The sequence below is a fragment of the Scleropages formosus genome, chromosome 24 (genome assembly GCF_900964775.1).
Source record: "Scleropages formosus chromosome 24, fSclFor1.1, whole genome shotgun sequence".
Taxonomy (NCBI): domain Eukaryota; kingdom Metazoa; phylum Chordata; class Actinopteri; order Osteoglossiformes; family Osteoglossidae; genus Scleropages; species Scleropages formosus.
In genome coordinates this window covers 10405348-10422164 of record NC_041829.1, presented here as the reverse complement: position 1 = coordinate 10422164, position 16817 = coordinate 10405348, and the positions used below count along the sequence as shown (strand labels likewise).

General features: G+C 44.4%; 1 protein-coding gene across 1 annotated transcript in view; it reads left to right on the top strand.

The window, feature by feature from the left end:
• Positions 1 to 16817, top strand: part of LOC108936601 (adenylate cyclase type 5-like) — a 62943-nt gene that overhangs the window by 26072 nt on the left and 20054 nt on the right. Inside the window, exons 2-4 of the mRNA XM_029248870.1 lie at positions 4564 to 4713; positions 6426 to 6547; positions 14119 to 14230. Coding sequence (XP_029104703.1) covers positions 4564 to 4713; positions 6426 to 6547; positions 14119 to 14230 — 384 coding nt within the window. The remainder of the gene's footprint in view (positions 1 to 4563; positions 4714 to 6425; positions 6548 to 14118; positions 14231 to 16817) is intronic.

Below are 16817 nucleotides of genomic sequence, written 5' to 3'. Positions count from 1 at the left end.
CTGGATCCTACTGATTTACATTTACATGTATTCATTTAACAGGTGCTTTTCTTCAAAGCAACATACATCTCATAGAAGATAGAATTTGTGCATTACATTAGGAGAAAGAGAGACATAGTAGCAGATGTGTGACTCTCAAGTACAGTTAGTTTATTTTGTTCCACTGAATGAACCAATGTTCATTACACATGTACACACACACAAGCTGAAGCTGCTTGTCCTGAGCAGGAGTCCAACCCAGCAACACAGGGCATGGGGAACACACCCAAGATGGGAGGCCACTCCGTTGCAGGGCACCCCACACAGGGCTTGAACCCCAGACCCACCAAGAAGCAGGGCCCGGCCAAACCCGCTGCGCCACCAGCCTCCGGTCACACATCTTATTGCATGAAACTTTATACGAAAGTCCACAATTCCTGATCCCCTTCCTAGTAATTTTTTTGAGATAGATATAAGCATTTACATTACATTACAGGAGTAGCTTTCTAAAGGTTTATCTGGGCATGACCTTAAAGTTATGGTGCATGAACATTTACACCTTACATGAACTTAAGAGATCATGGGTGGATGCAGAATGGTCAGGGAGTGGCTGCGCACAGACTCGCTGCGGACTGTGTAAGTTGTGTAAGGATGCGTTCATGATGCAGATGATCTTGACTTGTTGGCCTGCTGTTGCACTGAACTCGCAGACTCACCTGTCACTTGTTGCAGGTCTGTAAGCATGACTTACGTACATGACGGGTTTTAAGGCCTGCTGATACCCTGCAAAAATGTAAATATGCAAGCATGTACGTGTCCTCCAGCAGTTCATACTGGCTGTTAGTGACTGCATACAGCAGCACATGGAGGGCCCAGGTTCAACACTGAAATCCCTTGGGCTAGAGAGTCTCCTGGTTGTTGGATTTCTTGCCTGCTAGCCGGCGTGCGGGTTACAGGCACCTCACGGGGCCCGGCTGTCTCCTCATCTGTTGGGTATTCGTAATTGAATTACAGAAAGGGAAGACAGACTTCTGAACGGAACCCAGTCACGTGACTGCTAAACAGGGGAGATCAGACTCATTATAGCACAGTATGGTGTATTAGTCTGCCTGCCTCTTAGACATCTCTGCCTGGATGACTGATGACCAACTACAGCTGAAAATCATCCAAAATGAGGATCTTTCACCACTCAGTTAGTCTGCCCACCTGTTGAGATCCCTGTCGGACAGGACAACTTACTCATCTCACCTGCTTCGTCTGTTAAGAGAATCAGCTCACATCTAAGCATCGCTGCTGCCGTAATCCAGCATAGCAGATTGATCCTTTGTCACATTTACCTGATGCTTTTCCCCAGATCAATTTACAGTCTTATGCTACTTATTATTATTTACCTATTTGCAGAATTGTGTAATTTTTACTAGAGGCAGAAGTGGGATTTAAACCTGTGACCTTTGTATCCACAGGGAACAGCTTTAACAACTACACTATCAGCTGTCCTTGGAGCCTCCCTTATTCAATTTATTCAGTTTCATTCATTTGTATTGGGTGCTCTTCTCACGTAGTGACACAGACAGCTGAACAAAGGGATCAGACAAATAAACAATCACACAACAAACTGTACTCACCTTCAGATCCTGGCCATTATGATATTCCTCTCCTGTCCAACCTCCCAGCCTCCTCCATCAAACCACCTTAGCTGATACAGAATGCTGCTGAATGAGTTATTTTTGACCTACCAAAGCATTTCCATCTATCTCCCCTTAAAATATCTCTCCAGTGGTTTCCTGTAGCTGCTTGTATTAAGTTAGAAGTGAAAGGCTGCGCAGCAAAAGAACTGTAGGGAAAGACTGTGGACGAAGCTGTGACAAAAAGTGATTTTGAGGATTTCCTTACGAGGAGGAAGGGATCTCGGATTAAGGAGGGAGTGAATTCTGTGTGCCGGCTGTTAACATCAAAGCCACTCTGGTTACAGTGAGACATGTGGCTGATGTTTTTATGAAGGTTATATTTGGAGTCAGTTTTTGAAGTAGGAGATGAAATGGGAAGTGCCTTCTGCCATTCAGCAGTGGATCCACCTTGTTCTTCAAAGGTATGGGTTTCATTGTGACATTTATGGCCTAGGACTGAAGCACAATGTTCCTATAATGAATATTAATGTTTGTTACTTACCGAATGTACAGGAAAACACCTTTAAAATTCTGCTGCTGCATTATTTCATGTAAACAATCCAGCAAGTAAAGGTTATTGATAAATTGGCTACTTCAGTTGATGAGTGGAACAATGGAGTGTCAGAACAAAACTTTTTATGTGAGCAAAAGATGCTCCGTTTAATGTGAGCTTATTTACATTTACGTTGATATTTATATTTATTTAGCAGACGCTTTTCTCCAAAACGACATACATCGCGTAGGAAATACAATGAGTGCATTCCACGAACAGAAAGAGAGATATAGATGCAGATGCGTGATTCTGAAGTACAGTTAATTCGTTACATTCCACCATATGAAGCAATATACATCACATGAGTAGCTGAATAAAGGTATATCCATTATTTGATAATCAGAAAATTACACAATTGTAATAAACATTTACATCACGTTAGTAGTTGTATAAAAGTTTATCCATTATTCAACAGTTACAAACACAAAATTCTCAAACAGAAACATTTACCTGTTATTTAAACATAGCATTTACAACATTTACATAAACATTTATGCGCATTTATGCGTACGTTATTGTAAAGGTTAGGTTTTTTTTTTTAAGTGAGCACACGTCATTAAATTTAAAATAGTGCCGCATTAAAAACCCACAGACCATGTAAGTTCTTCTGAGTGCAATTTTTTCACTGAGCTGTATTTAACTGTAGGGGGGCGTGGTGGTGCAGTGGGTTTGGCCTGTGCCTGCTCTCTGGTGGGCTTTGGGTTCGACTCCTGCTTGGGGTGCCCTGCAACGGACTGGCGTCCCGTCCTGGGTGTGCCCCCTCCCCCTCCAGCCTTGTGCTCTGTGTTGCCGGGTTAGGCTTTGGCTCGCCATGATCCTGCTCGGGACAAGCGGATTCAGTGTGTGTGTGTGTGTGTGTGTGTGTGTGTGTGTGTGTGTGTGTGTGTGTGTGTGTGTGTGTCTATTGAACTCACTAGACCACAAACAAGAATCAATATGCCATTACTGGAAATTAAACCTTGATTTACCACTGATTTATGAAATAAACGAGTAATTGGAAGACACCAATGATATTAATTAAAAGACAACAGTCTGCTTAAAGTAGCACTACAATACAATTGTTTCGTATAACTTGTAAAGGGTTTCAGTAATATTGTCCAGGCAATTTTTGATTGTAGAAAAGGCACAAATTCAGTTCTTGTCACAGCCTCCTTGTTTTGTTCCACTGCAAATCAAAGACATACATTTGTGGATGTCAAAAGATCTTTTAATTTCAACACTTTTCAAAAGTAGTCCATGATTTGAATAAAATGCAAGGGTGCCAATACTTTCAGCAACATCTGTAGTTACTACCAACGTTTCAGTGATGATAATAATAATAATAATAATAATAATACCTGAGGAAGAACACAGCCTTATTACCCTTAAACATTTCCAAGACAGCAAATGAAAAACCCTTTTCTATCCCAACAAATACCTGTTCTGCATCAAAAGGAACAGCCAAGTCGTTCTCCTTCAGTCATACATCTCTTTCATTCATGGTTTTTCATGCAAAAGAGGGCCGGTATGACTTGAGGCAGAAAAAACCATTTCTTCCAGTCGGTCCACACCAACTTCCCTGGACTGTGAACCCCGACATGGCTTTACCTCATTTGCTCCTTCTTCAGGAAATGTACTTTTCTGATAGTGAGTTCAATACTCATTGATGCCCTTGAAGTGAGACGTATGAAGAGATTCCAGATGTGACCTCTTAAAATTAATATGGTGGATAAAAAAAGCTGTGTTTTCCTACACCGAAACCTGAACTTAAGGCAATGTGACAAAAACTCAGATGTTGATGAATGTTGCTGTGTGGACTCCAAACAAATAATTTTATGACCTTTAAATGTATGGTATTGCGCTGGGGTTTACTATTCTTAATGTAATGCATAACTTCTCTTAATGTAATGCATAAATTGTACTTTTCCTGAGACATACGTTGCTTTGGACAAACGCATCTGCTAAATGAATAAATGTAAATGTAAATGCATTCTACAATGGGCATGAGCCCCATTCTAGGTGTACCCAGCTTATATGATCAGAAAAAAGACCTTGAGGGTAGCAATGTTGGTGTAGGGTAGAAATATGAGGTGTCTTATTTCCAAATCTTTCTACAGATTTTAAATCAGGGGCACCCTGTACATATAAGCGCAAGCTGCAAGAGATGTTATGAAAACAGCTTATACCACTACTGGGACCTGGGGAGTGTCATGTGGATGGCTTGTGGTTAATGCTGTTTGTGAGGAAATCATAACAGCGTGGGTGGACAGTAATGGAAGCATGCCTCAGGGCTAGAAGATCCTGCAATGCCATGCGTGCTTCTCCTTATAGAGCAACCGCTCGATGGCCCCGTCCTGATAAAAGCCTGCCTCCTCTGTGTTCCAGCTGGTGTGCAATGTGCTGATCTTCTCCTGCACCAACATGGTGGGCATGTGCACCCATTACCCTGCTGAGGGCTCACAGCGCCAGGCTTTCCAGGAGACAAGAGAGTGCATCCAGGCCAGGCTCCACTCACAGAGGGAGAATCAGCAGCAGGTGACATCTGACCCCCCCCCTCCCACAGGCATCTGTCTTCTTATTGTGCTGTGCAGTGTGGCTCATGGAATGTTTGACCACTTGGAAATATTGCTTAAAAAGCAATTACAAACAAAAAGATTACATTTTATGTAACTGTGATATTTACGTATAATAACTGAAATGAAAAGATATTGAAAGGAAATTAGATTATTGGTGTCAAAATCCAGTGTAAGTAAAAGTCTGACTGAAAGATGCTGACATTTCAACTCCAAATCTTTTTTTTTTCCCTAAAATTTTATTAAAACCATTTTTATAAAGGTCTCTTCTCAGGAAAATGACACAGAGAGCTAAACAATTGGGCACATACAGCCTAGCAACACCATAGTAACCAAAGAACGGTGACAACAAGCAAACATTGATAACAGGTGGCAGTTGAGGAAAGGAAAACAAAATATTCCCAAACCAAAGACACAGGAGAATAATAAGCCTCTCGGGCTCCATGAACCACTGATGCCCTAGCGCTCCTGGGTATTCTCATGCATTCTAATGGATCTATGCAGAGAATATCTATAACACAGAATTCTGGTTCATTTACGTGATGCTGAGTCAGACTCAGTAAAGGCATAAGGCATAAACCAGTGGTCAGTCAATCGAACCTGTGAGCATCAGTGTCTTGTTGCTGCCGGAGGTTTTCCGAGCGATTCATAAGACAGTCGCTAAGACTTTGTGATGCTCCAGGAAGAAGTAGAAGGATGGAAGAAAAAGACACAGAGGACATTGTGACTCATCTGGGATTTGAAGAGAAGGTAGAGAGTGGATTATTGCATTACGTGAAATGTTCACGTAGTGAGTCGTCAGTGTGCGGCCGAATGAACATCTTTAATTTTGTTTGACAGTTCATTCCACAGTTTAGAGGCTCTGTACTGAAATACTGTGGCACCTACAGTTTTCAAACAGATCCTGAGGCTGTGTTGGGCTGCTAGACGGCGTTGACTAGCAAAAGTCATTCCCATCACCATAACCTCTATCTACTATTATGTACATTTAAGAGCTGATCATAATTTTCAGCTTGTCCCCTTTTTAATGAGTACTGTTACCATGCAGAAAGTGTCTTTAAATTTGAGCAAACACACTGGTGTCACATGCACCCAGCCCTCACCTGCCCCTCATCAAGACGGCAGGGGTTTGAAGGACTTGGAGCCCATGCCTAATTGTGGAACCTCTCACGACCAACTGCGAATTCCCGTCCGTTCTACGTCCTGTTCTCCTGGCTTCTGACCTTGCTTCGTTTCATCAACTATCTTCTTTGACTGTCCCCGAAACCCCAAACGCACATCGCCCAACCCACGCCTCTCCCCGACTACTGCTCTTGTCTCATGCTTTGGACTTGTTGCTCATTAAATATACCTCATATACCTGCGATTGGATCCCGCTCACCTTCACTCCGGCGTCCCTTGCTCCGACATGACAACTGGAAGAAAATGAAAGGGATGCTCACAATCGTAGTCTCTATGACCTCACCTCAAAAAAGGCAGTGAATGCGTGAAAAGAAGACTAGATTGGCCGAAGCCGAATCCTACATCAGTGATTTATGTGTCCTCTCAGCTGATGGGTGGTGTGTTATCCTACGTGTGTGTTTGGTGTAGTGGGCTGGGAAGGTAGTTTGAAGTGGAAGTGCCTCTTCAAGGTCTCTTGCATCACTCATTCTCTTTCACCTTCTCCCTTTGTAGGAACGCCTCCTGCTTTCCGTGCTGCCTCGCCATGTCGCCATGGAGATGAAAGCTGACATTAATGCCAAGCAGGAGGATATGATGTTCCACAAGATTTACATCCAAAAACATGACAATGTGAGGTGAGGGTGACGCCATGCTAAAGAAAGTTTTGAATAGGTGTTGGAGGGCAGGGAAAGCGCTGATGTAGACTGTGCAGATCACTTGAGAAGAGCTTTAACACAGTCTATGCAACAGGGATGGCCTTTCAGATGGAATGTGTCTTTATTTAGCTTATTATACACTATACCTCTCAGCGGCACCGGAGTTCCTCTCTGTAGGTTCGTCCCGAGACGCACAACCTCTAAATGTTGTCTGCGCTGGGTCAGTTTATTAATCGGATGAGTTATTTACTATACTTTATCTTACACTGGAGCCTACTTTGGGATTCACAGTATAGGTTTTGTTATCAAATTATGTATCTTTCCACTGAAGCAAGAAAAAAAAAATCACACTGTGCTTACAGTATGCCGAAATAATGATAGCAAGTTCCCACCTTTTACAAACTGTTACAGCCTTTTTAGAAGGAAAAAAACGTTCAAAGCATTTGAAAAATTCAGTTCACAAATCATGAAATGATCACTTTTTATTTCTAATGATTATTTAACTAATACATTTATCTGTGTGTATAAATAAATTATTTATAAATGTATTTAAACATAATATACATACAATGTATACTGTATATATAGTCAAGAGATACAAAATTGTGAGAAGTTTTCCTAATATATGTGCTAAAACAATATTTTTTGCATTTTTTTCCAACTTTCATGATATAGGGATAGACAGAAATAAAGTAGCACATGTATAAGGTGGCCTCAAAGCTGGATTAAAGTAGATGAACATCTCCAGAGTCTATGCAGCCCATACCTCTACCAGATTTGTGTACCCCCCACAGAGAGAGCAGCTCACCGGTTTCCCAGCGGAAGTCTCACCGCTGATACCTGGGCAGCTCACTCATAGAATGACCCTTCTGCATCTACTGACCTCAGAAAAAGTTGACAATACACTGTCTTGCATTGTTATGTTATTCGTGACCTGATAAGGCTCTGCTGGAAGTTCTGTACCCAAACTGTACAGCAACAGGAGGTGATATTTCACAGCTTCAAAGTCTAGAGGACCCAACCGTAAGTACTGCGCCACCTACTGTATACCCTAGGTAGGCGGGTGGCAGGGAGTGTGGACCTCCCCTCCTCCCGCTGTGCTTGTGTAACACTTCACGTCTGCCAGTGGAAAGTGCATCTCGTGATGTTGTTGAGCTTTGGGGCAATCCACCCCACCTCGCGCCATGGTCCGTTTTCCACTCAGCAGCCTGTCAGGAGACCTCCGCTCCACACACTCCGTAGTGCCCAAACAGATTTCACCCGCTAGGCTGGAACATCCTGTGCTTGGGGCTGTGTGTGTGTGTGTGCATGCGTGTAAGAGTGTTAGAACCTCTTTTCTGTGAATAGTGGTTAACTGATTTCTCACTTGCCCATGGACCTGAAAGACTCAGGCGTTGTTGTATAACCTGCTCTGGGGTCATCACACCTCTGACCCCAAAGCCTTGGCACAACCCTGTGTAGAATGGAGCTGCAACCCAGTGAGGCATGTTTTGGAAACCCTACAGAGATTCAACTCCTATAATCAGAATGAGATATTCAGATCTACGGATTGTTATGTAATTTGAAATGCGTGTGGCATATTCCATCGACTAGACAACAAGCAGACAATAACTGTAATGAAACCTTTTTACATTTATTCATTTAGCAGACGCTTTTCTCCAAAGCAACTTCCGATGAAATCTATGTAGTTATAAGCCCACACATCTTATTCACTGTGGTGACTTACACTGCTAGATACACTACTTACACTGGGTCACTCATCCATACATCAGTGGAACACACGCTCCCTCTGTCGCTCACACACTGTGGGGGAATCTGAACACATGTCTTTGGACTGTGGGAGGAAACCCACCCAGACTGAGCAGGGATCGAACCCATGTCTTCTCGCACCACCCAGGAGCTGTGAGAGAGCAGCGCTACTTGCTGTGCCTCCGTGCCACCTTTTTAAATGAAGGTCCTTCGCTTTTTGTAAAAAGAAACATTGATGTTCTCGCTCTTTCCAACTGTAGTGCTCGATTCGCTAGACAGTGTTATTTTCAGTTCTCCTTTATGAGTCTCAGAGTTTTTCATTGTATGAATGGGCGGTGTGTGGTCTGATAACACTACATAGAGTTCGTTGGAAGTCGCTTCGGAGAAAGACGTCTGCTATAAATGTAAATGTGAAGACTTGACTCTTGGATAAGGGGGATGTGTGTGAGGAGCTGGACATGACGTACTTCCATTGGAGCTTAAAATTGAACTTGATGGCCACACACTGGCTTGAGGGCTAAATTCAGCCTCTGTTCTACCACTTCATGTGTTTTCACAGAGCAGCAATTTCCACAGTCGCATCGTTGACCCTCCACATTTGCTCCTGTTGTAACCATAAATGAAAAGCCGTAGACGTTCTCACCAGTCGATCCCTGGCTCGTCGTGGTGTCCATGGACACGTGTTTTATACGTGAAACTCACTGGTGTATGGTTCACCGTTCAGCGCTTGTCTTAGCAATTCCCTCGGCGCTTAAGGTTAAGTGGCAGAGACGTCACATCGGATCTGTATGACGGGCTGCTTAATCGGAGAGTTTGCTACCGTCTCCCAGTGAGTCACTGAGGAAGCACTCATCAGCACCAATGTAAACAGCACACGCCGGCCCCCAGCCCCTGGGATATAGACTGTAGGAGGCCACGGAACTCTGTTCTGTATCATAAATAGCCTGCGCTATTTTCAGCCTCCCTGTTTGCATAGACATAATCCATGAAGAAGATCTCCGAGGTTCTGAGAAAGCTGTCGACTTTAAATGTCACGAGGCACAGTGAGTAGCTCTGGTTCAGTTTCCCTGGGTAGTGCAAGAGGACATGGGTTCGATCCCCACTCATCTGTGTGGAGTTTGCATGTTCGCCCCGTGTCTGCTTAGGTTTCCTCCGACAGTCCAAAAAGATTTAGTTCAGTTCAGACGCTAAACTGGCCATAGCTCTAATCACTGCCGGTCCAAGGCTCAGGTGAGATGTGGAGGGGGTGTTATGTCAAGAAGGCAACTGGATGTTAAAAATCTCTTCTCCAAGCATACCTCCAAGGGCTGTGGCACTTGAAGGTAAAACATCTAAACCTGGCTTCTCCTGGAAATATATTCCATAAGAAACAGTGTATTAGTGGTAGGTATATTTTTATATATACAGTGCTGCTTGAAACTATTTGAACCCCATGTGCCCCCCCCCCCCCCCCCCCCCCCCCGGTTTTACCATGAAATTGTTATTTAATCAGGACCACTCTTTCTCGTCTGACATAGTAGGTATGTAATTACCAATTCCACATGTTGGTTTAGAGGAGGTCATGTGTGTAGTAGGACAACTAGTGCAGGTGCTAGTTTGTACCCTAGTGTGTAGTGCAGGTGCAGAAATAAGTGAACCCCAAGTTGCATTGGTTAAACCAGTAGGTAACCTGAGTCAGCTGTATAAATCGTAGTCATTTATTGATTTGCAGGTCAAGTTTATTTTAAGATGTAAGACACACACACACGTTTTCGGAACCGCTTGTCCCATACGGGGTCACGGGGAACTGGAGCCTACCCAGTAACACAGGGCGTAAGGCCGGAGGGGGAGGGGACACATCCAGGACGGGACGCCAGTCCACCTCAAGGCACCCCAAGCGGGACTTGAACCCCAGACCCGCTAGAGAGCAGGACCCGGTCCAACCCACTGCGCCACCACACCCCCCTAAGATGTAAGATTTAATGTTTATTTTAATATTTTATACAAGAATAATGACCATCCCTATAGGGTTCACATACTTTCAAGCAGCACTGTATACGTGTGCGTGTATATTTTTTTTAATGAAGATGTCTGTATTATAGTAAACAGTGACTATATGGTACATAAACACTGAAAAATTAAAATTAAAACAAGATTAACACAAGACAGGGAATCAAGATGAATTATAGCAGCAAGTTATTTAATCAACGTGTAAATGGCAGGTGTGATATACAGCTCATTTGCATATGACCTGGATGTTGCCTTAGTTTCTGTTAATCAGTGGACAGTGTTACCCCATGGATCACTAGTCAGGTTCTTGGACAGTGGATTCAAGCCAAGGAAGAAGCCGAATGCACCTCGGTGATCATTAACAGCAGCGTGCGGCCCGGCGTCAACTGAGCGCGGCTACTTTCTGCAGTGTCCTGTGCTATGGGCTCTAAGGTGTTGATTTTTCCAGAATTTACTGAACGGAACTTTGCTGTTGAAGAAGTTGGTGGGATGTCATCATAACACCGTGCCGCATGAACTACTTCCAGGGCTGCGGGGTTGCCGTGAAACAACTTGCCCCAAAGGTCCTCGACAAGGTGATGCTTAGCTCAATATTCAGAAAGCTGGGTTGCCATATATTGCTCTCTGGCTCCAGGAAGGATCCTGGAGCCCACAGGAGGAGGGTGAAGAAAGGTTCAGAGAAGCTTGGCAGACTGGGATGCTGGGTATGGGCTCTTGCTCCATATCATTTCCACCTATCTGATCTGTGACGGCAGTAACCAGCTTCTAAAAATACCTCCACACGAAAGGTCTCTGCTGCCAACCTGCCTTTGTTCACTGCACATCTCATCTGCTCAAACTGCTCAGTGTGTGTAGCTATTAAATGTCATAGGAGGATGGACCAGGCCCATTCGCCACGGCACACTCTTCACCTCATCCTTGATGAAATAATCGTTTTAAAATTAGCTGCATATTTTCGAAAAGGAACTGTGGGACAGCCATTGCAGCGTTGACTCGGGTGATCTTCAGCGTTGAAATTTATAGCAGGGTGCTTTAGAAAATACAGTTTACTAGTTTTTATTCACAGTGATTACAAAAAAATTGAAATCCATCAGCTGGACAATAAAATAATTTGGTGGATATGCCAGCATCTGTGGTAGTAGCATTATGCTTGTAAATGTTGGGGTTGCCAGGGTGGAACTGTTGCACCTACTGTTTACTTATACAAAAAGTGTGCACGCAGCTATGGGAGATACAGTCTTTTATATAGGGGATGAGCAAAATAGTTGAAACACCTAATGATATCTTAATGTTAAGGATCTAATAAAGAGTACAACCACCTTTTTTCCTTCAGAGGAGCTTCAGTCCTCATTATAATGCTGCCATACAAGTCTTGAACTGTGTGTAGTGGGATGTTGTACCGTTGTTCAAGAAGAAAAGTCCCTAATTCTAGGGATGAAGGAAATGGAGATCTACTTCACACTCTGCTCTCAAGAGCTTCCCATGAAGGTTCACCGATGTTCAGATCTGGTGATTGTGGTGGCCATAGAAGGCATGTGACTTCATCCTGGTGTTCGTAGGAGCATTTTCATGCTTGAATAGGGGAACATCATGGAGGAACAGTGTTTACACGGGTTTACCTGGTCATGTAAACTGGTCTCATACTCCTTGACCATCACATGACCATGCAGACAAATCAGACCTAATGACTCCCATGAGATGGCTGCCCATACCATCACCAGCTGGCAACAGAAATTGTGGGTTGAAGGCATCCCTTAGCTTTCTCTTAACATAAATCCATCTGGATGGAGGATTCAATCCATTGCTTTGGGGTGCAGGTTTTGTGTTCCTCACACCAGCTTGTGTGTTTTTCTGCGTTGGCCTTGAATATAAGTAGTTTCCAAATAGCTGCCCTTCCATAAATTCCAGCTTTGTGACTCTCATGACGTATGGTTTTTATTGAGCCTGCGTAACAGCGGTGCTGATTCAATTCTTTGGTAAAGTTTGATGCTGTACTTGTGTGGTATTTAGCAACTATCTTGTGAAGTTTCCATCTAACCCTGCCAATGAGCTTTGACTTGTGACCACTGCTCCTCTTATGCGAGACTTATGGGACTTATGCGAGAATCCTGTTCGTGGACTTCAGCTCAGCCTTCAACACCATCATCCCACACCTCCTCCTGTCCAAATTAACCCAACTCTCCGTGCCCACCTCCATCTGTCAGTGGATCACCAACTTTCTGACAGACAGGCAGCAGATAGTGAGGCTGGGAAAATTCTCATCCGAAACTCGCACAATCAGTACTGGAGCCCCCCAGGGATGTGTGCTCTCCCCACTGCTCTTCTCCCTGTACACCAACGACCGCACCGCAAAAGACCCCTCTGTCAAACTCCTGAAGTTTGCAGACGACACCACACTCATCGGCCTCATCCGGAATGGCGACGAGTCTGCCTATAGACAGGAGGTCCAAGAGCTGGCTGTCTGGTGCAGTCATAACAACCTGGAGCTGAACACGCTCAAAACAGTGGAGATGATCGTAGACTTCAGGAGAAACACCTCAGCATTATCCCCACTCACCATCATGAACAGCACTGTGGCAACAGTGGAGTCATTCAGGTTCCTAGGCACCACCATCTCACAGGACCTGAAGTGGGAGCCCCACATAGACTCCATTGTGAAGAAGGCCCAGCAGAGGTTGTACTTCCTTCGCCAGCTGAGGAAGTTCAACATGCCACAGGAGCTACTGATGCAGTTCTACTCCGCAGTCATCGAGTCCATCCTCTGCACCTCTATAACTGTCTGGTTCGGCTCAGCTACGAAGTCAGACATCAGAAGACTGCAGCGGATAGTTCGGACTGCTGGAAGAATCATCGGCACATCCCCCCCAGCTCTCCAAGAACTGCACTCGTCCAGAGTCAGTAAAAGGGCGAGCAAAATCATTCTAGACCCCTCACATCCAGGCCACTTCCTCTTCGAACCCTTGCCATCTGGCCGGCGCTACAGAGCACTGTGCACCAGGACAGCCAGGCATAAGAAAAGTTTCTTTCCTCAGGCCATCTACCTCATGAACACCTAAATCTCTCCCCTAGAGAGTAAACCGTGCAATACATAATGCTATTTATATTTATAACTATTTATCACATTTCTCTTACACTCCCTTGCATTTGTATCTAGCGACTATTTTTGTACTATTTTCTGTATATTCGGTACTTTATATTTTTAAATATTTTTTATCCCTTGCTCACATACTCTATCTTCTCATCTGTGTCTTGTCATTGTCATTCTGTCTGTGCTGTGGTAGTTCCTGTCACCAAGACAAATTCCTTGTATGTGCGAACATACTTGGCAATAAAGCTCGTTCTGATTCTGATTCTGATTCTGATTCTCTTTGCTGATGCAGTTTGTCCATTTTTGCCATATGTCATTCTTTTTGAGACTCTTGCCTTTGCTACAATAAATAATTTTGCAGTTTTTGCGACTGATTCATCTGCAGTTTGATACTGACTCTTTGTCCTCTTTGGAGCTCTGTGTCAGACATCTTATAGCTGAGACATATGGTCAATCGGCAGTCAACGTGATTTGCGGCTATGTTTGTCACTAAATATTTCAAAGTTAAACTCCCTTATTCATGTGGTGTTTCCTTTGTTTTGTCCACCTATTCTGTAGTGAAGGTTTCTACCCTTAAGTGAACCAGTACATTATATACAAGTGTTCAGATTTTTAGATGCAAATTGTGTCCAAGACTTTACGGTATTTACACTATTGGAAATGGTGCAGAGGACAAGCCTAGAAGTAATGTGCAGATTGCCTGTGCTCTTATCTTCTTTCACAGCATCCTCTTTGCAGACATTGAGGGTTTTACCAGCTTGGCCTCCCAGTGCACGGCCCAGGAGCTGGTCATGACGCTCAACGAGCTCTTTGCACGCTTCGACAAGCTGGCTGCGGTGAGTACTAGTAGGGGAGCATCCCAGAAGAGACACGCTCCTGCCTCCCTCCTCCCCCTCATTACTGTTCTTCGCAGCTGACTGACACTGCAGATCCACTTCACCCATAAAGCCATAAACCAACAAGCCATTCGCCTATATAAACCAACCTCCCTCCGGTGTTTGTTCCGACATTGTATTGCGCTATAGCATTAATGGATGCTTTTCTCATAAACAGCTTATGTACATTCTAATTTATCCATTATACATTTAAACAGTTGGATGGCTTCTTAAAGTGCTCAGCAGCTTGGCTCTTTTGGAAGTGCTTGGTACGAGTCATTATGCTGCCTCCTGCTGTATAACCTGATGTCCTGGTCTGCAGTCTACCTAGAGCTCTACTCCATTCCTCACCAGCTGCCGTTGCTTCACCCCACGGCAACAGATGTGAGCATGTGCACATATACTGTATATACATGCACACACACGCTCACTCTTGCATATCTATGACAATGGAGCCCATTGTGTGGCATCCGTTTCACATAGAGCCAGGGGGTTGTGCTGATGCTCAGGTGGCTGTCATGGGATTCGCCCCAACTCTGTCGTACGCTCCTGGTCCCTGAGGGAGATGCACGACTCGTAACCTCCCCTCCCAACCCCGTCCGCTGTTGCTGTAGAACATGGGCTGTCGCGCAAATCCCCAACAGCCCCAGAGGTCACGACTCCATCCTGTCGGCTATGGGCACTCTGTGACTTTGACTGAACCCTCTTCTTAAACACAGAGCAGCACAGTTGGACTTTTCAAATGTGACATTCTTAAAGTTTTTTAAGGATATGAACAGTGCGGTACAAAACAGCTGAGAGAAGATGAGATCTTTCACTAAAATAGATCTATAATAGAGAGTTAAAAGTGTCTCTTTGTGAGAGCTCAAGTCCAGCCTTGGGAAATTCTGGGACCTCAGCCTGCATGCAAAGTCTTTTTTTTTGCCATAGAATGTGATAAACAGCAGATATAATCAAATAAAGATGCCAGCTTCCTTAAGTATAGGCAGTCCCCTACCACTGAGATAGTTGTTTGAGAATTGCATAATTTTCTTCTGAGTAATTTCACTCTAGTATATATTATAATTATGCTACTCAGCGTAGGGGGGCATGGTGGTGCAGCAGGTTTGGCCAGGTCCTGCTCTCTGGTGGGTCTGAGGTTCGAGTCCTGCTTGGGGTGCCTTGCGACAGACTGGTGTCCTGTCCTAGGTGTGTCCACTCCCCCTCCAGCCTTGCGCCCTGTATTGCTGGGTTCAGCTCCGGTTCACTGCGACTCCGCTTAGGACGAGCGGTTTACATCAGTGTGTGTGTGTTATTCAGTGTAGCAGGAACAACACACCCATTATCTCCTATATACTCTTTCATTTCCCACTTGGAGGAAGAACCTACAATGTCATTGCCATAACCAACCTCTTTCAAATGTAAAAATAAGAAAAAATCACAGTTATTTGAATATACAAATAATGAAATTATCAGAACGAGCTTTATTGCCAAGTATGTTCGCACATACAAGGAATTTGTCTTGGTGACAGGAACTACCACAGCACAGACAGAATGACAGTGACAAGACAGGTGAGAAGATAGAGTATGTGAGCAAGGGATAAAAAAAATTTAAAAATATAAAGTACCCGATATACAAAAATAGTCACTAGATACAAATGCAAGGGAGTGTGAGTAAGAGATATGTGATAAATGGTTATAAATATAAATATAAATAGCATTATGTATTGCACTGGTTTACTCTCTAGGGGAGAGATTTAGCTGTTCATTCGGTAGATGGCCTAAGGAAAGAAACTTTTCTTATGCCTGGCTGTCCTGGTGCTCAGTGCTCTGTAGCGCCGGCCAGATGGCAAGGGTTCGAAGAGGAAGTGGCCTGGATGCGAGGGGTCTAGAATGATTTTGCTAGCTCTTTTACTGACTCTGGACGAGTGCAGTTCTTGGAGAGCTGGGGGGGATGTGCCGATGATTCTTCCAGCAGTCCGAACTATCCGCTGTAACCTTCTGATGTCTGATTTCGTAGCTGAGCCGAACCAGACAGTTATAGAAGTGCAGAGGACAGACTCGATGACTGCAGAGTAGAATTGCATCAGTAGCTCCTGTGGCAGGTTGAACTTCCTCAGCTGGCGAAGGAAGTACAACCTCTGCTGGGCCTTCTTCACAATGGAGTCTATGTGGGGCTCCCACTTCAGGTCCTGTGAGATGGTGGTGCCCAGGAACCTGAATGACTCCACTGTTGCCACAGTGTTGTTCATGATGGTGAGTGGGGATAATGCTGAGGTGTTTCTCCTGAAGTCTACGATCATCTCCACTGTTTTGAGTGTGTTCAGCTCCAGGTTGTTATGACTGCACCAGACAGCCAGCTCTTGGACCTCCTGTCTGTAAGCAGACTCGTCGCCATTCCGGATGAGGCCGATGAGTGTGGTGTCGTCTGCAAACTTCAGGAGTTTGACAGAGGGGTCTTTTGCGGTGCGGTCGTTGGTGTACAGGGAGAAGAGCAGTGGGGAGAGCACACATCCCTGGGGGGCTCCAGTACTGATTGTGCGAGTTTTGGATGAGAATTTTCCTAGCC